Source organism: Natrix helvetica, assembly GCF_964273705.1.
Source record: "Natrix helvetica genome assembly, chromosome: 5".
In the NCBI taxonomy this organism is placed as follows: Eukaryota; Metazoa; Chordata; class Lepidosauria; order Squamata; family Natricidae; genus Natrix; species Natrix helvetica.
In genome coordinates, this window is record NC_138551.1 from 36,909,746 (window position 1) to 36,931,514 (window position 21,769).

The 21,769-nt window shown below is 41.5% G+C and overlaps 1 protein-coding gene across 2 annotated transcripts in view; it reads left to right on the plus strand.

Annotated features, from left to right (window-relative positions):
* Positions 1-1,674: 1,674 nt before the first annotated feature.
* Positions 1,675-21,769, plus strand: part of PAX3 (paired box 3) — a 97,520-nt gene continuing 77,425 nt past the window's right edge. The window contains exons 1-4 of one of the 2 annotated variants that reach the window (XM_081956381.1): positions 1,675-1,794; positions 11,729-11,964; positions 14,619-14,748; positions 17,382-17,516. In XM_081956381.1, the coding sequence (XP_081812507.1) occupies positions 11,827-11,964; positions 14,619-14,748; positions 17,382-17,516 (403 nt within the window). In that variant the 5' untranslated portion in view covers positions 1,675-1,794; positions 11,729-11,826. Of the gene's footprint in view, positions 1,795-9,270; positions 9,409-11,728; positions 11,965-14,618; positions 14,749-17,381; positions 17,517-21,769 lie in introns of those variants that run through there. The other variant, XM_081956380.1, reaches the window with a different exon arrangement.

Below are 21,769 nucleotides of genomic sequence, written 5' to 3' on the forward strand. Positions count from 1 at the left end.
GGATTATCAGCAAATTGAAGAAAACCTTTTCATTTCAAAGATAGTACATTAATTTTTCCTCTTAGGAAAATGAACTATGTAAACAGCTAGAAATGTATATCACCAAGCCCTGTGCAAATGTTCTATGTGCAAAAAATGCCTATTAAACACAATTAATTACTGCCAAATGAACTTCCATTGGATTGCATTGTGTACTTTCAGTCTGGTAAAGCTGTAGTCTGAATGTACTATTATTTTCATGTAAAAGTTCCTCGACTGTCCTTTTGAACTAAGTTCCAATTATAAGAACAAGTGGGCTGTAGGTTGTGGAGCAACGCCAGTGATAACTATGTTCAATGACAATAGAGTGTTAGGCCTATCTGGGATTCTGTGTGCTCTCCTCTAGGAGTATTTGGGATCATATGCAGAATTCAACATTTAAAAGTGAGTCTACCTGAGAGTCATTGGAATGTAGTCAAATCTTGTTTAGCTTCATTCTGTAAACATGGTTCATTGGAAACAGTTCCTACAAATAATTTACTCCTATATGGAATAAAGTTGGTCAGATTCTAAACTGCTTCGTTAATTCACTCTTCAGTTTTTCATTGGTCTCAAATAACAGCATATTCTGATCTGGAAAGATCTCTCTCTGTTTACAAATCTATGAAAACTGTATTTCCTAGATTCTAAACACTTAGATGTGTTACCCTTAGAAATGTAACTGAAACTTGTCTTGAAGTTTCAGTTACATTTCTTCTTTATTTATTTTTTTAAAAATCAGATTTAGAGAATTAAAAAAAATAAGTTCTTGATAATTTGTCAGGAATCAAAAGTTAAATTACATACTTTTTTTTTAAAAAAAAAAAGGAAGCAGAGAACAATCAGATACTGTATGTTCAATTTTAGAATCTATAATTGTATGTATAATTAAGCTGAATCACATCTGCTGAAACACAGCGTATGTATTTCAAGGTAAGCAGGATAGGTTGATACTCCTTGAGACTCTTGAACATATATAGTTCAATCCTAAACATAAATTCTCACAAGTTAATCTAATTATTTTCAGTAAGCTTTGGTCTAAGACAGCAATGGTTGCATGCCTTCTGATTGATCAACTAAAGTTAAATTATATATTTAGCTGAGTAGAACCTGTTTGTAATTCTATCTGGATAATTCATAAATTGCTTAAAATAAACACACACATTAGGTGACAAACTTAAACACAGAAACAAGGAAGTAAAATCTGGTGTCACTAGAGCAAAACTTTCTTCTCACAATATCTTCACTTCCCCAACCTACTTATGGGTCTTTAAAATTACTGTCCATTGGTCTTTTCTAGCCTGTAACAATAGGCAAGAAGTCACTCCTGGGATCAATGTTTGTCTAGCTAACCCTTTTGTATTACAACAAAATACTAAATCGCTCCTCCATTCAAATCAAGACACTATTTTCCTCTTGTAGAGTTTAAACTTCCACTTTGTTTGGAAAAAAGCAATTATGTTTTCTGTGGATTAAAATGAAACCCAGCAAAGAAACAATATCAAGTAGCAAAATTGGACAATTAATTCCTCCAGTGATCTCTACAACAAATAAAATAACATACATTGTATATATACAGGTGTTTGTGACTGTCAACTTTGAGTCATAGAATTTAAAAAAAAAACCTGTGAGACAAGGCACTAAAAATAAAATGAAACAAAGCAAAAGCAAAACAAACACCAGCAGCAACAAACTTGAATTGCATAAGAGAAAGTAGAGCAGAAACAACCAGTGTACCAAAATAGGATACTTATAAAGAGCAACCTTCAGTGAAAGGTAAACTTTGTCAAATTAAATTTAAGTTGGAGTTTAAGGCATTAACTCTTTGATGAAATGAAAATGTTTAAACATGCTCAACTTTAGCTGAATTATATATTCTAATTAGAATGTACAGTAAAATGTAAAATCAAGCTTTTTAATACTTCCCAATACATTAGAAAACTATTCCACAGTCCTGGGTTTTGTTTTTAGTTTCTCTTTATAGTTTGTTAGCGGGATCTTAAATATAGTTAGCCATAAGAAAGTCCCATTTACTTTCAAATAATCTTATTTCCCAGACAGCAGCTGAAATAGTTCGTTACACAGACCTATAGATGCCTCAAAGTAAAGCAGCAAAAAGGGAGGAGATATAACAGGTTATTCTTGTCTCAAGGAGCTTAGAAATGCCTTTATAGTTAGATGAATTTTAAAGTGAGTGAGAGAGAAAAATAGCAAGAGTAAAGCTTCCGACTATATTTGGGAGGGGAAAAGCCCGCTAAATAGCATAATTGATATTTTTCCCTCTAACAGGGGAGAAACATACTAATGTTACCGTCCATAAATAATTGCCTGGGTGTTGTTAATAGCTCTAATTTTCCTTGCCCATTTGATGTACTGCAGGTTTAATATAGAGCACTTACTAATCCAATTAAAAGTGCACCTGGCCTGGAAGAGCTCTATAATTAGCAGAAGCATTTTTAGCTATTTCCACTGGAAAGGCGTGAAATCCTCTCCGCTGGGCTAATATGGGGGTCCAAGCATTCGTAGCTAATCGTCGCCTGGAATGTGAGCAGTTCCCGGGCAGGGGAAAGTTGAGAGACTTTTGTCTCCTCTTGGGAAATGAAAAGCCACAGGCCCAAGGTTGCCCTTCCTCCAACCGAACATCCGGCCCAGGATTGGGACCCTCAGTATCTGCTGGTGGCTTGCAAAAATGATTAGGCATGCCCAGCAGGAGAGGCCATTCAGGCCAAAATGTAGAGGCAAAAAGTGGGTGTCAAGGTGACCCAAGAACACCAGTCAAAACACGAGCCAATCGCTTGGGGAATTTTGAACTTTCTCAGAAAGTCTGGTCCTTTTATTTGAATTAAGATCAGCTTAAGAGAAATATTGATGTTGACTAATTGGGAGGCCATTTTGTCATGCTTGAAAAAGTCAAAAACAATTACACCCTAATATTGCCACCATTATCACTACATAGACAAAGGTTTGTTTGTTGTAAATGTTATTAGGGTTGGGTGTACTCTGCATATATAATGTTGTTAGTTTCTCACTGTTCCCTCCTCTCTGATTACTCATCTTACTGGTTGGTGGAGCAATTTTGACAGCCCATCACTCTCATTTCATTGTAGGCTATGAAAGGAAAGTCTAGTTGCATAACACAAGCATAGTCAACAAATTTGCCATGCACGCCATTTGAAAGATCAGTCTACTTTGTCCTATGGGAATTAGCTGTGAGCGGATCTATAGACGCCGCGAAGAGTTTTTAGTTCTACTTTCTTTTCACTTTTTCTCAGTTGAATTCTTCTTCTCATCATTCCCGTTGAATCCTTCCCTTTCCACCCTGATTTTTTAAAATCTAAATAAAGATAAGAAAAAGTATTGCATTCAGAGTAAAGCTTATTTCTTCCTTGAAAGACTTCCAGGGATCCATATGGAACCTCGAATTCCTGAGTATAATTGTCTTTTTAAAAATACTGCATCTAACAGTATTTTATAAATTATATATTTTCTCTGAAGTTTAGGGCTTCACCACACTTGCTGCAGTAATTTGAGGACAGGAGAGTCAAAAGTGCAGCGTAATCCTATGAAGATTTAACTAGAGTACTACGGAGTTCAAATGAGCCTAAAATTGCCGCCCAGAGGCTGAATAACTTCCCTTATTCGATGATAATTTTTTTTAAAGGTGCATGTTTTTAACAGATACAGGTTCGCCTCCATTACCGTAGAAGTGAATCATAGATACGATCTTTATTTAAAGGCATCAGTCGTGATAATGGTGATTTGGTATCCGTTACCAGCTATTAAGAAAACATTGTTCATCATTCTAATGAATGAACTGCCCCAGATCCGGCATGGAGCGCTATATTCTAAACGAATAGAAATCTACACTTCTTCTAAGAGACTCCAGGCCTTGTATATCTTGGAGAACACTGCTGGAATTCCTGTTCGCTGAGTTACAACTCTGCAGGCAGACCTGCCGGAGATTCCCCATCCACTCATCCCCCCACCCCCTTTCTCTCTCCCGAAGGGATCTACAGGGTAATAATGTTCCAATTACAAACGGCAACTCCAGCCAAACTCCCTTGTATGGAGCGCTTCAGCAAGGTCGCCCCGCGCCTGGCACCGCTGGTGAAGTTCTCTGCGTTGCGATGAAGATATCATCATATTAAATGTAGTACGGAGAAAGGCCCCCCGAGTTGGCGGCGGAACCGATCAAGAATCTCAGATCCGAAAACGTCCGGCCCCTTTTGCCCACCCTGGGTAGAACCGGGCTGCAAGAAGACTGGAGTAGTCGTGGGGAAGAAGGAAGCCACGAAAAATGGATTTTGCGAGACAACAACGGCTCGATCGGCAGCTTCTTATATAAACCTCGATTACTTGGGAGAAAGTTCGTTAGGTGGAATCTGCCCTTCAAAATGATTAGGATCAAAGATATGGTGCGAGCCCAGCGGCTACGGCCCTAAGGCTGCGAAAACTTAGAACCCATTCTAGGGCAATGACATCCCAAGGGCGGAGAAGAGAACCGGCTTCCGAGTAGAGAACAAGGGCTCCTACCAGGTTCTCAGCCCAATCCCAAATGCCAAAATCCTAAAGTGACACCCTAGCAATTCTTATTCTAAGCAAGTGTACAGCAAGCTTCCATCGCTCTTGAAGAGGATCATTCAGCGGTTCTAGATTTTGCCCGTAGAATAGCCCGCTAGTGACCTGAGCTTCTGTCCATTCGGTCCAACGAAATCCATTCTCAGTGGATTCTTTCAAGGGTTGCCTTCCTGTAAACGCTTACCTAAATATTAACTCCGCTATATTCATCGCCGTTGACAGGCATTCTCGCTGCCCTCTGATCAGAACGACCCATTGAAGCCAGCGAGTCTCCCTGCCGATAAAATGCCCCTCTAACAGGAATCTAGCATCTCCAGGTTGTTCCAGGCCGCCTTGGCTCATCTCTCTAGGCCTTTACGTCGCTTGTGTCGTTTCTCCTGTGTATCAGATCAGTTGTGGTTTGCAAATCATGGTGTATGGCTTGGTGGAATTTGCGAGGCCAAACAATAAATCATGATTTATTCATAAAGTATTCAACAACCCAAGTTTTTAGATGGCGCTCTTGTATTTCTTGGTGGTTCTACTGTAAGAACAGAACCCTGGTCAAGGTTGGCTTTTGGTCCGATTCCTCAGCATCCCTTGCAGCTTTTCAGAGATGGAAGCCCTGTCCTAAGCTGAGTTAATTTTGTTTCTCCTTTTACTGAAATTCATGGGAAACATATTTAGGATCGTGGCAGAAGCGATCAGCTCTACAGTTCGGGACTCTGAATTTTTTACAGGAATGTTTTAGAAACTCTTCGTGGCTTGTGAGACCGGTGCAGTATTTGCTAAAGGTAATGCCTTCCTCCGCACGTGGGGTTCCTTCGTACCTCAAGAGCAAATGAACTTTTGGGGGGCTTATTAAACGGTGTAAGTAATTTTGCAATCGGATTTTTTTCTTTCTCCAGAGAAATCCGTTGGAATAAACGGAAAGCAGCGCAGAAACTGGAACAGCTGACAATCCTTTCAGGATGTGTGCAATGATGTGGGAGAGGGGGGGGAGCAGTGGCAGAGAATTGCACCTTAAAGTGCACTCGCTCAGGGCAGCAAAAGCAATCTGGATGTTGATTTTATTCAGCTACACAAGCGGAGTTTTAAATGAGTTAAGGTTCCACACTAGTTTTAGGAGTTGGTGGTGCACAGGCACACACACACACGGCATTTATACAGATCAAGCGAGGAACTTAAGCCTCCTTGCTTAGAGCAGCCATCCAGGCAGTGAGATGTTACTGGAGTGGAACTAATAGCAAATTATAACCATTCACTTTCTAAAGCAGTGGGAGACAGTGAAATAATACTTCTCAGCCTCTCCGAACTGCAGTTCGTCGAAACACCCGGGAAATCAGGGTGTGTGTATGTTTCTGTGCTATTTTCAAGAACCCTGTTGAGAACGGAGAGAGAGAAAGGGCTATATGGAGCTCTGAGGTATCCAAAGTTTTGGTTGGACTTCTGATACTTCATAAGAATCTGGGACTGATATTGGACATAAACTTTAACATTAAGTTTAGTGTGTCCACACATATTTGGAAGCAAACTTCATTTATCCCGGCAAGTTTTATTTCTGAATAAGCAATGCATAGAACCGCTCCTCCTAAATCCTTGTACTTGTTTTGCTGGCCCCCAATCTGATGCGATCAAGTCTGTTAATAGCTTACTGCTTTGTATTTCCGTTCAATCCATCATGGGGCAAGATGTGAAAGTTTTAACTGAAATATAGGTAATTTATAAGGGCAAGAATTACGGGGGAATTTCCTTCTTCAGTGAAGTTAATTAGAGCTTCCTACTTACCTGGAAGTAACTCTTACTATCCTGTTGGACTTACCGCACAAAATTGTATGGATCTTCAATTCGTTAGATTTAATAAAACTAGCTTTCAAAGAATGAGATTTTAATTTAGGCTATATGCTTAAATGCCTCCATAAATGTATATTCAGGTTTCAAGACACCATGTACACCCCTGAACACACGCAGTTTTACATTGTTCAGCTATTAACCCCTAAATGCAATGGGAAATCTAATTTCTAAATAAAAGTTTGGGAAGATTTGGGAGGGGGAATTTACAAAGAAAGGCTCAATTTGTATAATTAGGTTTTTAAAATGATGAAAAGCTTTAACTCCTTCAATTAATTCTACACAATAGTCTAGAAATTCAGAGTGCTTTGGGGAAAAAAACAATTATTGTTGGATTCTGGCCTGTTTTCCAGATGCAGCTGATTTTCATGGGAACATTTATGATTGATCCTTCAATTCTAATCTTACTATTTGAAAGTAAGGATCATAATTTCATTGAAATTAATCTTTTGTGGATGAAAACAGTATAACTACAAGCTATGTTTCTTTCCCTTCTTCAACTTTGGTAAAGCATATGTTATCTTTAAAGTCATTTTCCTCTCCGTACTTCCAAACGCCATTTCAACTCCCCTTCCAGGCATTCTGAATGCTTTAGAAGGTAAAACAAATTCCTTATGCCGCCTTATCCAAGCGAGCACATGTTTAATAGTGATGGTCACAAACTTCTCTTAGCACATTCCCTTCTTTTCAGTGATGTCCAAGTGACATCCAAGAATCTCGATTTTTATATTACCCATCCAAATAATATACTAAGAGGTATTTTCACACACACACACAAACAGTCACAAACACATTGTCCTGAGTGGTTTTTTTTTTAAAAAAACTTTTTCATACTTTAAGTTCTTTTGCTCATGGAATTCTGTTATAGTGTCACATTGGCTGGAAAAGGTACCTCATTTCTCAGTTCTAAATTTGTTTTCACTTTATGTTAGTCTCAGCGCTGACTTCTCATTCCGAGATAGCAAATAAGCAGCCCTTCTGTTTTGTTTTTACAATCAATAATTCCAAAATGAATCATAAGTGGTTGAGGAAGGGGAGAGGGAAGAGAGAGCGTCAGCTCCGATCTCATTGTTTCCTTTATTTCAAAGAAGAGGGGGGAAAACCTGAACGATTCTCATCCCTTTGATTGATTAAGGTCTTGAATAACTTGAAGCTTGAGAGTGACAGTTACTGAATAGACTATTGCCAAAAAAAAGGAGCGCTGTGGAAAGCCGGGCTGGCACTTCAGAGTGTAAAGGAGGCGAGTTTGCTGGCACTTACCAAGTTATAAATAAAAGGACATGCACAATGGTACCTTCTTTAAAGACAGACAGTCTTTACAACACTCCTGGCGTCATATCCTGCTGTGGTCACTTCAGCTCCTAGTCAGTCTTTTCTTTTCTTTCTTTCCCTCCCTCTCTCTCTCTCTCTTTTTTAAAAAAATCCCCCCCCCTCTCCCAGCAGTTTAGTTTTCAATGCTACAATAAATTCCCGGGAAGAAGCGCTTCTTAGCGAAGTTCAGCTTAATAAATACATACATCGTGTCTATATGGGTTTGTATATCTCCACCCCACGCAGAATTACATAAATGAATTCAAAGGGATGCCTCCATCTGTTCAGTCTTGAAAGCAGGAAACTCGTTTGGGGAGAGACGGAGGTAGCTGTTTTCACCATTGGCTTGTGCCCCCCCCCCCCCGCCGCCCGGGAATTAAAAAAACAACCACCCCTGATTAATTTTCCCCAATACAACTGCATCTTAGAAAAGTTTTGAGAGAAACGGGGAAGGGCATCTGAGTGGGATGGGGGAGGGGGGGAGAAAGCGAGGGGTCAGAGAGAATTTTGGTGGACGTCAGACACACGCTCAGGGGAATCTAGTCTGGAGTGCGAAAGACAAAGAAACCTCTCAGGAGAAACGGCGAAGTTTCTCTTTTAATTTCTCCAGGCTAACACGAACAGCTGCACATTTAGACCCTCACACCAAAGACCGAAAAGGTAGCGGAGGGTGGGGGGCAGAGAAAGCTTCTGAATCCAAGCAATCCGGAGACTGGCTATTTCCCCATTGTCATCTTTTCCCCGATGGCATTGTGCCAAGAGAAGTTGTAAAAAGACCCACCGACCGACGGAACGACAGAAAATAATAATTTAAAAAAATAGACCGGTTCTCCCCCTCACCCTCCTACATCTCCCTCCTCCCCTCGCCCAGCCATTTTTCTGCGAAGAAGAAGAAGAAAAAAAAAATAAAGGGGGGGGGGGAAGACACTTTATCAAGGCAAGAGAAGCAAGTCGCGGGTCACACTCCAAAGCCGGAGCTCTTCAATTGTCAGGATGAGAAGAGAAAGTTGGCGCTTTCGTCCAATCAGCTCTGGGCTTCTCCAGACGGGACAGTCTTCCGGCTGGCCAATCGCGACGCAGAGATCCTAAGGAAGCTTGGGGTGAAAGAACTAATAAATACTTCAGAGCTGAGTTTCCTTTCACTGCAAATCAGGAACAAGGAGAAATCATCCCAGCCGCCTGCCACTCAAGCCGGGCGAGATCAAGGCGAGTTTCTCCTAGGGAAAAAGGGCCGTCAGTTCGCAGTTTTCTCCAGCCAGCTGAAGCCGTTGCGAATCCCTCTTTTCCGGGAAAACTTTTCCTTCCCGCTCTTCTCTCTTTCTCTGCCCCATTTTCGCTCTAAGACATCTCTAACAGAGAGGAGAACAGCGCTTCCCTTCCCCCCCTTCCTCAAGTTGGACCCCCTCCTTTTCTCCCCCCCCCTCACGTTTTAAATCCCGATCTCTCTAGATTTCAAATTAACCCTCCCTCTCCCCTTATTCTATGCGGACTTGCTATCCACACTGACCTGCTTCCCCCACCCACCCCCAAAGCCCCTTCTCAATTCTTGGATACAATACGTTTAAGAAAGCCAAGGTGCCACCAAAATGACAACTCTGGGTGGAGCTGTCCCCAGGATGATGCGACCAGCTCCCGGACAGAATTATCCTCGCAGCGGTTTTCCGTTAGAAGGTAAGAACGGTGGAGCAGCAAGCGAGTTGGAAAAAGGGAACTTAAAATATAGGGAGGTGTGGGGGCGGGGGGGGGGGGCGGACGTTTTAATCCTTGTAGTCTTCATTTGGGTAAGGGAGGCCAATGATATGGGTCTGGTGGTGGATCTGGAGTCTCCTTCGGTTCTGGAACCTAATTTGTTAGCGGAGTTGAAGCAGCAACTTCTCCGCATTTGGAGCGAGCAAGAGGGAAGCTCTCGGAATGAGCACTTTTGCCAATGGAAAAAGAAAATCAAGGCCACTGCAGTTCAGGTGGCACACTTTCAAGGAAGCAAATCGGCATAGGAATATAACAGCATTATTTTTTAAAAACAACAACAACAACACAACTTCCGCCAGATCTTGCTCCCTTTCCCAACTTCTCCCTGCAAACTTCAGTTTCTTGATTTGTATTTTTGGTAGGGACGGGAAAGGGAGAGAAAGAATGCTGCTGGAGGAGGCAGAAATTAGCTGCACTCCAACAGTCAATTTCTCTCCCCTCCCTTAAATGTCATTGAAAATAGTGGGTTAAAGTTGCCACCTCCGTACCTCGCAGGTGAAGGAGCCAAGAAACTTCGTAGCCATTTTGAAACGGCGTTCTTACATTTCTAACCCAGCTAGGGATTAAAGACAAATTTCTTTAAGCAGAAAAGAGTAGCACCAGACCTCCTCTTTACTTCTGCCTAGTTTCCTCTGGCTAATAAGAAAGTCTTGCTTCTAACATGAATTAGCAGACCTATTTAATTATTTCTAGTGCTGTAGAGCAGCTATGATTAATTTTTCTTACCGAACAATTTCCTATTTCATACTATTTCAGTTCAGCTTCTAATTTCCCCACTTCCCTCTTTTGTCAAAATTTTAAAAACTTTTCACCAATGTCTTTCTTTGTGTAAAGAGAACCCCCTCCCCACCTAGAATATTAAAGGGGTCTGCCCAAATTCAAATGCAATTTTGTACATTTCCGATTCGCAGAGGCATCGTCTGCGTTTCCATTTACATTTCTTTTGATTCGTAGAAGTAGTTTGAATTGTATAGTGTTTTTGCCCTGTTTATTAATACAGGTGAAACGTCTGCTCCTCCTTTGGGTAGTCACGCAGTGTGTACATTTGAAGTCATTAACTCGCACGACAGTCAGGAAAGTGGCAAATCTTTAGCCAGCTGGTGCCGGAGGTGGCAAAGCAAACACTGAGCAACACTATGCAAATTGCTTTGGTAGAAAGTGAACGTGTATCTAAGCAAAGGGATAATAGGTGCAAAGAGATGGTCCGGAAAATTATTTTTTAAAATCTATTTTTTCCCCCAGTCAGTCGTCAACTTCATTGTATCAGATGACTGCAGTATTGATAGTTGTGTTCTTATCACAGAACAATAAACAATTCTAGCTACATTTTAAAATCCAAATAGAACCTAAATTAAAATCTTAACGTTCCTTAAAAATAATAGCGGATTTAAATAAGATTCAGCTATGATTAGAGCAGACCAAATAAAATCCTGAGACTACAAGCCGTTCATTTCAACAGGTCTTTTTCTCTGAATAGAACCATTTGTACACTGAAAAGTATTGTACGTTGTACGGTGATCCACAATTCACAAATACCTACAGAATTTTAGTGGGTTTTTTTTTGGAGATATAGAAGGACAAGCATGGTCCAAAGTAGTACACTTAAGAGATTTAATTGCGGACAACTACAAGTTGCTACTTATCACAGAAGTAGCTTTCTATGCTGTCACCAATTTCCCACTGTTTTATTTTAAAAAGTCTCTATCTTTTTTTGTTTGTTTGTTTGCTTGATGGTTTTCAGAGATGGGAAGAGAATTCTTTTATTAAGTTGCTTTTATGGCACAGTGCAAGACTGCTGGATTTCAAATTCATATTGAATATAGCAGCCTGAAATTTTTACTTGATCTGTCTAGAAAATGAAAGGATTTATTCAATATGAACTTGAAACAGGCTCATTTTGAAGGAAGGTTCTTTAAGGTCAGGCACTAAATGGACTGTCTGCTTTCTCTAAGAGTACGAATTGGCTTATTCAGTAGCCTCAGTTGAAGTAAATCATCTGGTTTAGCTAATTATGAATATGTGACTGTCATGTTCCAGGAAAAGTATTTTGGATTTGAGTTTCAGGATAATATTAGCTTCCCACCATATGGTGAAGTCAAGGTCTACTGCTAGTCTCTTATGCTTGTCTTTTATGACTGCCCTGTGCATTGTCCCTCTTCTCTGGGATTTGGCAGGAAGGACATCTAGATGTACTTGGCTCATTCCCAAACAAGTACTTTTCTTTTATGTTCCCTCCTTCCAGTGTCCACTCCTCTGGGCCAAGGCCGAGTCAATCAGCTTGGAGGTGTTTTTATCAATGGCAGGCCCCTACCCAACCATATTCGCCACAAGATCGTGGAGATGGCCCATCATGGCATCCGGCCATGCGTCATCTCCCGCCAGCTCCGAGTGTCTCATGGCTGTGTCTCCAAGATTCTCTGCAGGTACCAAGAGACAGGCTCCATAAGGCCGGGGGCCATTGGGGGCAGCAAACCCAAGGTGAGTATCTCAGAAGACAGTTAGGTGATGGGTAAAGAGCCTCTAAATTGCAGTTTCACCTTACTTGAGAACAGGTTAGCTTGGCTCAGTTAGCGTGAAGGACAATGTTTCTTGCAGACTGTGCAGTTAGTCTGGCACTTTTGGAGAAGGTCTATCACCTTCATCTTAGCTTCTCTTCTAGCTTTCTTTATTGTGATTGTCTCAGTCTCTCCATTGGGAGGTTTATGTGGGTACTTTGAAATTCCATAGACCCTTTCTCCTGTTTTCTCTCTTACTTATCCCCAATGGGCAAGAAGATATTGGGGTGGGGGAACTCCTCGAAGTATTTTGCTATGAGGTCCAATCATGTTGTAAGTTATAGACCGTGGTCAGTAGGGTCCCTTGACCAGGTTGGAAATGTACTGGCAAAATATACCAGACATACCAGTCTCTAGCATGAGATGTCCAATCCATAAGGACAAAGCTTTTGGTTAGCAGGGCATTATGAGCATAGAGTGGGAGCAACAATTTGGATGGTTCTTTTTGTTGATCCAAATAGGGAAGGATTATTTTCATGAGGAGAACTCTATAGTGAACCTCAGACTGGGTTTCCATGTTAGTCTGGTATTGCAGGCGAGCCCAGCTGTTTTGGCTTTTTCAGTATTCACTCTCCACTGGATTAGTTTGGCATAACTGTAGGTAAGTGTATTGTGCAAACTTAGTCCATATGGATTTAGTCCTGTCCTCAGATAATTGTGGAAAGAGGCTTAAGCCAAACAGATTTGTAGAGCAGAGTTACTCAACAATGCAACTTGTCCTCCAACCACTTCCACACATGGTGGAGAGTTTGCATGTACCTTCTAAAGTCAACAGAGCTGACTTTATGTCTGCTGATTGTTTTTAGACTTTCTCCCCCATCCTTGAACAGGACCGAGAATACAGTCTCCTTTGCCTAGCTGGAATTGTACAGGAGTGTGGGGGTCTATCTCCTTCCTAGCTTCCTTAAAACTCCTTGGCTTACTGGTCCCTGTGCAAAATGACCTTTTCTTTTAACTTCTTTCCCTTGTAGAGCTGTTCAGAGAATTTATGTTTAGGTTGCCCAATCCCAAATTAAGAAACTTAGGTGAGCTTGGTATGTTTCCCACAATCAGTTGGTCACTAGCCCTGCTGGAATGTTTCTGAGAAACAGCATGGAAATTAGATTTCAGAGAAGCCCAAAATTTCCCTTTCCTTTCAGGGCACTTGTGGATTCTCGAGGCAATGAGGTCTGTTTCTGCTACACTGACCTCAACCAAAACCACCACCCAGACATCCAGCAAAGAATGCAATCCTAAAATCATTACTTAATACTAGTAACAGCTTGACAGTGAGTGTGCAAGCAAATGGGGCTGATAAGTATGGGTTGAGCCAAAGTGAAACTACACTTTCAGCTTTTCTTTTTCTGTATTCCAGTTTTCACTAAACTGCTGCAATTCCATCTCAATTCTATACAGATTTGGGCTTGGGGGATTTAAATACCAATTTAAATGAGTGTTTTACTTTGTAGTTACTTGCTTTGGGGTAAAATGTTTATGACATGAAGATGTATGTATTTTGTAACATTTATATATTTATACATTTAGAATGTTACCAAAATGACCAGTCAAATTATGAAGTAGATTTCCACTATGGCAGATTTTTTTTCTTTAAGAATACTTTTCATCTTTTAATAAGGTTACATTATACTGATTACAAGTTACACACACACACACACACACACACACACACACACACACACACACTTTCCACTCCCCTCACATTTCTCTTTAAAGAGAATGATGATTTGAAATCTAAGTGCTAATATAAGTACTGAATATCACTCTGTGGTTCTGTAAAAGTGAAAGTTGAAGTTTATTTTGCTTATTTCATTTTCAACAGAGGGGTTCTATCATGTATGTTAAATAATATTTTGCATGATTCACGTGATCACAGAAAAATGCAGCCTTTGCTTTCCCTTTTTGGGGAAAAAAATCCGCGATTGCTTTTGTTCAGTAAAAGGTCTATTTCACTTCCAAAACTGTCTTTTTAAAATAACATTTTGTCTGTCATTAATTAAATGAGATTTTTATCCGAGATTTTTAGCCTTACCTCACCTTTGAATATTTTAATTACATTACCTTTTGGTTATGCATTCGATCTTTATTGGTTTAAAAGAAACCTTTAATTTTAATGGATATTTTGGGGTGGGTGGGACTGAATGCCAGTTTATTTTTCTTTGACCCCTTTTGTGAGAATAAACCACATATTTCTTTCTTCTTTTCTTAAGTATAGTCCTCGATTCTTAACTTGCCCGTCCCCGCATTAACGAATGTTGTTTTCATCCTGACGGAGGTCTTGCTAATTTTAAACGGTCTTCCGTGAATCATATCATATTCTTGACTTCGCTGCTTTAGGTCAGGCAGACGCCCCAAGCTCCACTTTCAAAACGGATGGCACGAAGTCTTGTCCAGACAGGGTCCTAGATGTTGAGCTGTTTTTCTCTGCACCGCCCCGCCTCGCCTTTTTGCTCTATCCCTTTTCTCCGTCGCCTCTTTCCTTTCGCCCCTTCCCTCCTTCCCCCCTCCTTTTGTCGTGCTCCCCTCCCTGTCCCCCAAGAATACAAACCTTGTTTCCTTTGTGGATTGTTTTTATTAAAGCAGGTGACGACGCCGGATGTTGAGAAGAAGATCGAGGAGTACAAGCGGGAAAACGCAGGCATGTTTAGCTGGGAGATCCGGGACAAATTGCTGAAGGACGGCGTATGCGACAGAAACACCGTGCCTTCAGGTAAGTCGCCCGGGAAAGCTGTCGTATTTCAGACGGTAGCTTGGGAGTTGTGCACCCTCCCCGTCCATCCTTAGCTCCGACGGAATCCTGGGCACTGCCTTTATCGATCCGAAAAGTCTGGCTATGAATGGGAGCTTGATGCTTGCTGTAGTCTCACTCTTGCACTAAGGGGATATACTTGGGAGGGACCCTGTTTAGAAATAATTCACTTGGAAAAGGAAGCACCCGACGTTTAGGTGGGACCGCAGTCCCCCCTCCCCCCAGGGGCTCATCAGGCCCAGCCTAACTGGGGATGCCCTGGCCGGTTTTCTCAGGTCAGAAGGGAGCTCCCGGGGGTCGGAGGGCCTTGAAGGGGAGGGTCGCGAAAGAACGACGGGGTTTTGGGAGTTGCACTTGCCCATATCCATTCTGCGGCGGGCTCTTCCCTATTTCAAGCCCAGGAAATGCGTTGGGGGGGGGATGTAGGGAGGGACGCTACATTATTGACAGTGCTGCATGTCCCCCTCCCTCCTCCCCGCTATCAGGAAACGAATGCGGAAGGCCAGGCTTTATTTTAGAGGCAGCAGATGAAAGGGAAGAGCGAAAAGGCGGTGCGGTCCTGACTAGATGGTGCAGACTGGCTGCTAGAGCATGGGGTGGTGGGTGGGAACCCACGAGCCTCGCTTCCTGGCACAACTTCTCTATCCAAGTCATACATACATTCGCGTCATTTTACTTAACATCCGATAATGTGAAGCTTTCGTTCCTTCTCTTCCTTTCCTCGAAGGCTGGGGCAGGATTGACTGGCAGACCCGCAGTTAATGCGTGCGCAGCTACGTGTCCGGACGTTTTTGCTTTCACTTGTAGTTCCATATGAGACACAACTAATAGTTAGCTTAGCCAAGGTAAAATAGTTACCTTGGCGTTAGCCAAGATCCCTTCTGGGTTGTGGTCTCTGGAGCCGCTGTTGCGGTCTCAGTCAGTTTGGTAGAAGAATTTCTCATCTACCCAAACTACCAGTTATCAGAAGAAAAAGGAGGGTGAAAGAGGGAGGCGCAAAAAGGAAAAACAAAACGGGAAGGACTGTTTGGTGGTGGCCCCACAGTCCTTGAAAAGAAACCAAAAGAACTACGGGTACAATATAGCAAAAAAAGAAAGAAAGAAATGGCTATGCCGTCTTCACGTCCATCTCTTTCTAAGAGGGTATAAAGGCTACCTAGAGGTGTTCCCTTCTCAAAAGGAACACCGTCTTGTAGAAACAATTATGAAGTTTTTTGAAGTTTAGGGCAAATCTTTTCAAGGCTGTTTTCTTGTTCTGCGCCATTAAAGGCTTTGATTCTTACAAGGGTCCAAATCATGTACTGTGTACTACATGGAAGACGTTTAAAATACAGGTAGGGCCATTTTTCTAGGAGCAATGAGTAAGGGACCTGTTTGAAGCCAATTTGGTGCAGTGATTAAGACTCCAGGCTAGAAATCAGGAGACCGTGAGCTCTAGTCCCGCTTTAGCCACGAAGTCAGATGGGGGGGGGGGGTCTTGAGCCAGTCACTCTTTCTCAACCTTCCTAAGCAGGCAATGGCAAACCACTTCCAAAAAACTTGCTAAGCAAACCGCAGGGACTGCTAGTTCCAGGCAGTTACAGAAACCACTCACCTGAAATCCCCCAAAGAGGTTAGGTATGTGCGGGTAAAGTGCAAGTAAAGTCGCAGGCTTTCGTGTCGCTCCGGTTCTGCAGCCTGGAAGAAGACTCTGCCGCCTGAAATAGCTTCGAAGGAATCGCGTGTCCCTCGGGCTGCTGCTCCGCTAACAAACTTCTTCAAGACTGCAAAACTGCGCTGCCTACTTCAATATCTTTAGGAGTAGTATTTGCTTTTTGCTAATTTGGATGACCCGTTCTTTTTTTTAAACTTTTAGTACCTGCTGTTCTAGTGCCGACGTTTAGGGTCGACGTGGTTCCCCCCCCCACCTCCCCGGGGGTGAGCAATCCACCCACAATTCTTCAATGCCTAGATTTTCCTTTCCATAGCTGCGTTCCCGTGACTCGCTAACTCCTACGGAACGTATCCATGGTTTTTCAATTCACACAATTGAATTGAGCCGTGATCGGCTCTACAGGTTTAAAATCATAAATGAGCCCCAGGGATTGTAGTCGTAAAACACATCAAGGTCAAACTTCGCAGCTCAGATCCGCGTTCATTCATACGACCCCGTTGCGTTGAAAGCAACCAGTGGCTTGAAAGCATCGCCCGTTGCGTTGGGCACAACGTGTCAAGGAAAGTTAGAGCTGAACACATTCAATTCCTTCGGTTGTTTTTAGAGTTTAAGGTTTTGTGGCGAGTCAGGAGAATACTTTGATCCAATAACTAGCCAAGGAGGATCTTTTACAAACTAAACCAGCGTGTGAGCTCCCCTTCGAGTTATTAGAAGTGGGGGGGCGGCGGCGGGGGGGCGGCGCGGGGGAACCAATTATAAAAGATCGGGAAACAGAGGCAATCAGAGGACTCCGCACACAACCCCCCCTCCCCCATTTCGTAAGCCGTTATTTCCCAGCGCCTTCCCAGTTCTCTAGTATGTGCCCAACGGGGACTCAGAGCCCCAGCCCGGTTCTCCCGATTCCCCGCTTCACGTCTCTCTTTCCTCTTTCTTTCTCAAGTGAGCTCCATCAGCCGCATTTTGAGAAGCAAATTTGGGAAAGGAGAAGAAGACGAAGGGGAGCTGGAGCGTAAGGAAGCGGAAGAGAACGAGAAAAAGGCCAAACATAGCATCGACGGCATCCTCAGCGAAAGAGGTAAAGACGGTCACTTTCCCCGGGCTTGGTGGGTCGGGAGGGGGAGGGGGGAAGGGCGATTGCCTTGCAGAAAAACGCGGTCGGGCCGAGGAAGGCCGGAGCTTGACTCCCAGGGCAGGAGGGACGGGAAGTTGTGCTGTATCGTGAAAGAGAGGTCCCTCGATTACCTCAATGGTGGTGGTGGAGGCGGCAGCTGTTGCAGGTGGGCGCATCTGGTTCCTTTTCGTGTGCCTTGCAATGGTAGGGGAGGCTATTAGAGCTGAACGAAACGGAAAAGACATACTTTCGGGGAATAGACCTAGGAAACTCCGTCACTTTCTGGGGACCCATAGGATGTGGGTTGCAAAAAAAAAAAAGCCTCTTGGAGGTGAAGATTTTAGGAGGGGTATTGACTCAACTTGAAAAGCTTTTCAGGTGGTGAAAAGTTGAGCATTTGAAAAGCAGGGTTGCATTTGTCGGCCTCTCTGATTTCTCCTGTGCCAATGGTAGATGTCAGTCTTAAGGATCAAAACGAAGAGGACTTGCATTGCAGCAACACTACGCCCCCACCACGCACGTGCTAATAAAGAATTCAGTAGCACTTCAAAAATGATTGTGTCCTGGACCAGGGTTCACTTAGTTGTGCAATCCAGTGCAGAAATTGACAGTGCCTAAATCTTCATTTCAGTTGGTGTTAAGCATATTTTAGTTCTAGTTAAGTTTTATCCTGCCCCTTGATTTCTCCAGGAAATTCTAAAATTATTCTAGAAACTACGTAAAAGAAACACACTCTGGAAACGAAAGCCTTACTGGTATATTGTAGTGAAAATATCCTTCTTGGTTTTTGTGGATTCAAAGTCAATATCTTTTGGTGCCATAATTAAGCGAAGATTCTCCTAACAGAGATAGTGAGCACAGATTTTCTTAGAATGGATGGAAGCCCCAGGAGTTGAGGGGAGAAAGGAAAGAAGCATCTTAACAATAGTCAACAACATTTGAAGCATTGTCAGATGATTTTAAGAAGTCCTGTTAATCACGTGGTTTAATGAGCAGAGTACATGGGTGAGACTATGTCCACTGTTTAAGGTAAAATTCAAAGTTCATTGATCTTTTCTTTTATTCAGGTTTACTTTCTGAGTCTAGAATCCAGGAAGGATGTCCTATTAAATGCAATGAAATTTATTGGGAAGCAGCCAATAAATTTACTCAGTTGTTGAGATGGACTGCTATAGAACTCAAATCACTCAAATCAAATCAATCCATTCATGAAATGTTACTTTAACAAGTTCCAGGCCAAAATAATAATAATTATAGTTTATTAATTATGTCTGCTTCTTTGTAAATATGTGTCAGCACAATGAGTGGAATCTAACTTGGAGCTACTTAATTTTTTTAGATGTAACAATAGGTGTGCTGCTATTATATTTTTATTCAAGATTCTCCATCCTAGCAAGTAAGGTTGCAGTAATTTTAAGGTCTGTTTCTGGGGATAAGCCTCTTTCCACATAATCAAACATAGCAATATTTATACAGCACACATACCTGGCATTGACTAAACTGATTTCCCACAATACACTCAACAATAACAATAACCAAATGACTGGGATTAGTACCTCTCCTTCCTAAATATCTAAACTAACTGCCACCAAGCTTAACATGGTCTTGTACCAATGCAACTGCTGAAACTTTGCCTTTTGTGACTGGCCAGTTAGTGAATGCAGCCACTTAGATTTCTTTCTGAGCAATTATAGCTTTGGAAATTTCATGAGATAAAGCAGTTTTGTTTTTTAAGAGAAGGAACTTCCTTGGTAACCGTCTGATCTGAAAGGCAGGGTATTTCCAATATGCATGGTGAAAAATGTGGGATGAAGGTAATAATTCCACGTTGTCTAAAAATCATGGTTAGAAATATTGAATTGACTTGCATTTACTGTATGAAAAAAATGGCTTGCAGTCTTGTTGGCTCATACTTGAAGTGAGAAATGTCCTGAACTTTGATAGAAAATGTTGCTTTACTACATGCAAGAGAATAAGGATGCAGTTCTGCCTTTTCTCTTTCTTCCTTTTTGCAACTTTCAGATCTCACAGTATACAATTGTTATTTGTGAGCACTTTGCAATCTGGAGAAAAAAAGGCTCCTAGCGCTGGACAAAGCGGGGCGGGTGGGTGGGGGAAGAGGAAGGTTCCTTGTCTGAATTCTTTGTGAAAAGCTAGTTGCTCAATCGTGTGGCTGGATCTGTTGAGACCCATCCCTCTATGTCCTTAAATCAGAGCAGTATTTGGGGTTAGTCAAGCTGAAGTCATTAAATAAAAAGGAGCCTGGCTAGGAAGGGAGGAGGAAAATCCTTGGGAGAAGGTCGTGATCCTTTCCTTTTCCCGAAGGGCTTCAAGTCAAAGATGCTGTCAGTGGTGGCCTATTTTAAAAGCTGCACTGACTACAACTTCAGTGGAAACTATTTTAAGTGAATGTGTTCATGGTTGAAATACACCTCAAGCACAGAGCAAGACTTCTCTATCCCAAGCAATTTTGATGTCTTTCTGATAAACATTCTATTTTTCACATCTTCACAAAAATCAAAACTTGAGAGTGAAATGATAGCTGTACAGTAGACTTTAGGCAGTTGCCTGATTAATATATTTATTTCTAGGGTTATTTGCTTCTATGCATGGATTGGTTTGTAACATTTAGAAACATGAGAAACATTTACAGAATGTACATAGATTAAAGAATAGCCCAGAATTCTGAAGATATTGACTGCCTTCCCTATACATGTTTGCTCCAAGATCCAGCAACAAACTTTTCAAACTAAAAAAAAAGTTTTATTTGGAAGTAATGTTGACCAACTTAACTGGACAGAAATGTCTTCTAGATAAAATAGGATAGGTTTGATTTCTACACATTTGTGCATGAGTTTGTTTTCAAGTGTTCCTGTTTTATTTATTGGCTAAATGAAGAGAAGGATATCCAATCTTCTTCTGTCCATATTGTTTCCTTTTGTTGATATTATAGGTAGTAGATTTATAAGAACTTGTTGCCTGGGTTGGCAGTCCTGCTGCAGCTAATGTTCGGTGCGACTTGTTGTCTGAGGTTCTCTGACAGTCTTCCTCTAAAGTTTGCCCTTCACATTTACCATAGGCCCTGGAGAACAGGAGACAAAAGTACCAAATGAGCTGGTCAAACATTTGTACAACTTTTCCAGCTTTTACAAAGAAAGCCTTCTATACACAATCTACACTTGGAGATGAACTTGGAAAACAAAGAGGGGAGAGTCCATTGAAACTCACACTTTAGCTCTGGCCAGACAAAGGTTCAGCTAGCAGCAGCTTGATATGGACAAAAGAAGGCACCCTTTTTATAATTCAAGGAGAAAAGAAGAGAAAACAGTCTTCACAATAGGGCCCAGAAAAGACATTATGGGCTTGCAATGAGGGATGAATTATTCAATGAGTCCCAATGGCTGATGCTCTGAGGAGTTTTATGGACTCTCCACCGTGGAAAAAGTGGCTATTTTCACCTACAAAATGTTTCTAGCCTTTCTAGATGGCTAGAGATGCCGACAGCCATTCAGGATAGACAACTGAAACCATTCTTCAGGACTATAGTATCCCTTTGCATTGTAAAAGCCAAAAGGAAAGAAGGGGAGGAGGGAGGACAAACACCGTCAAGACTATTAGAGATTTAAGAACTGCATCTTCACAGAGGCTCAATGTATATGAAGGGAAAAAAAGAAAGAGCACAAACTTGCACAGAGGAAAACTATGCCAGCGCGTTTCTGTTTTTTGTTTGTTTTGATTGGGCAAATAACAGAATGTTGTGTCGTTTATTTATGCAAGTTATCTACATCATTCGCTTTATTATTACAGACCAAAGATATATTTTTTTAGTTTTGTCTTCTACTTTTGTATAGTTGTGGTCACTTTTTAGGCAGCTTTTTTTGCATGAAAGTAGATCACAGTATATCTTATTAGTGGGAAAAATGTGTTGAATGAGGACTGGATAAGAAAGAAATGGTTAATGTTAATTGACAATGTACATTTTTTAAAAGTGACCCTTAATATCAATTCCTTGGTAACAGTTCATAAGCAACTTAAATGGAAGGACCTGTATTTATTTGTTTTTCTCAGTCTCTCATTTCATTGATTTTAAGTTAAATTTCTCCAACTTTTATCTGTTTGCGTAAAATCTTAAGAATAATGGAAATAATTTGTATTTCCATCTCCATCTTTTCCTCAACTCCATTGTTGTTTTCATTTCTTTCAATTTATTTCTTTCA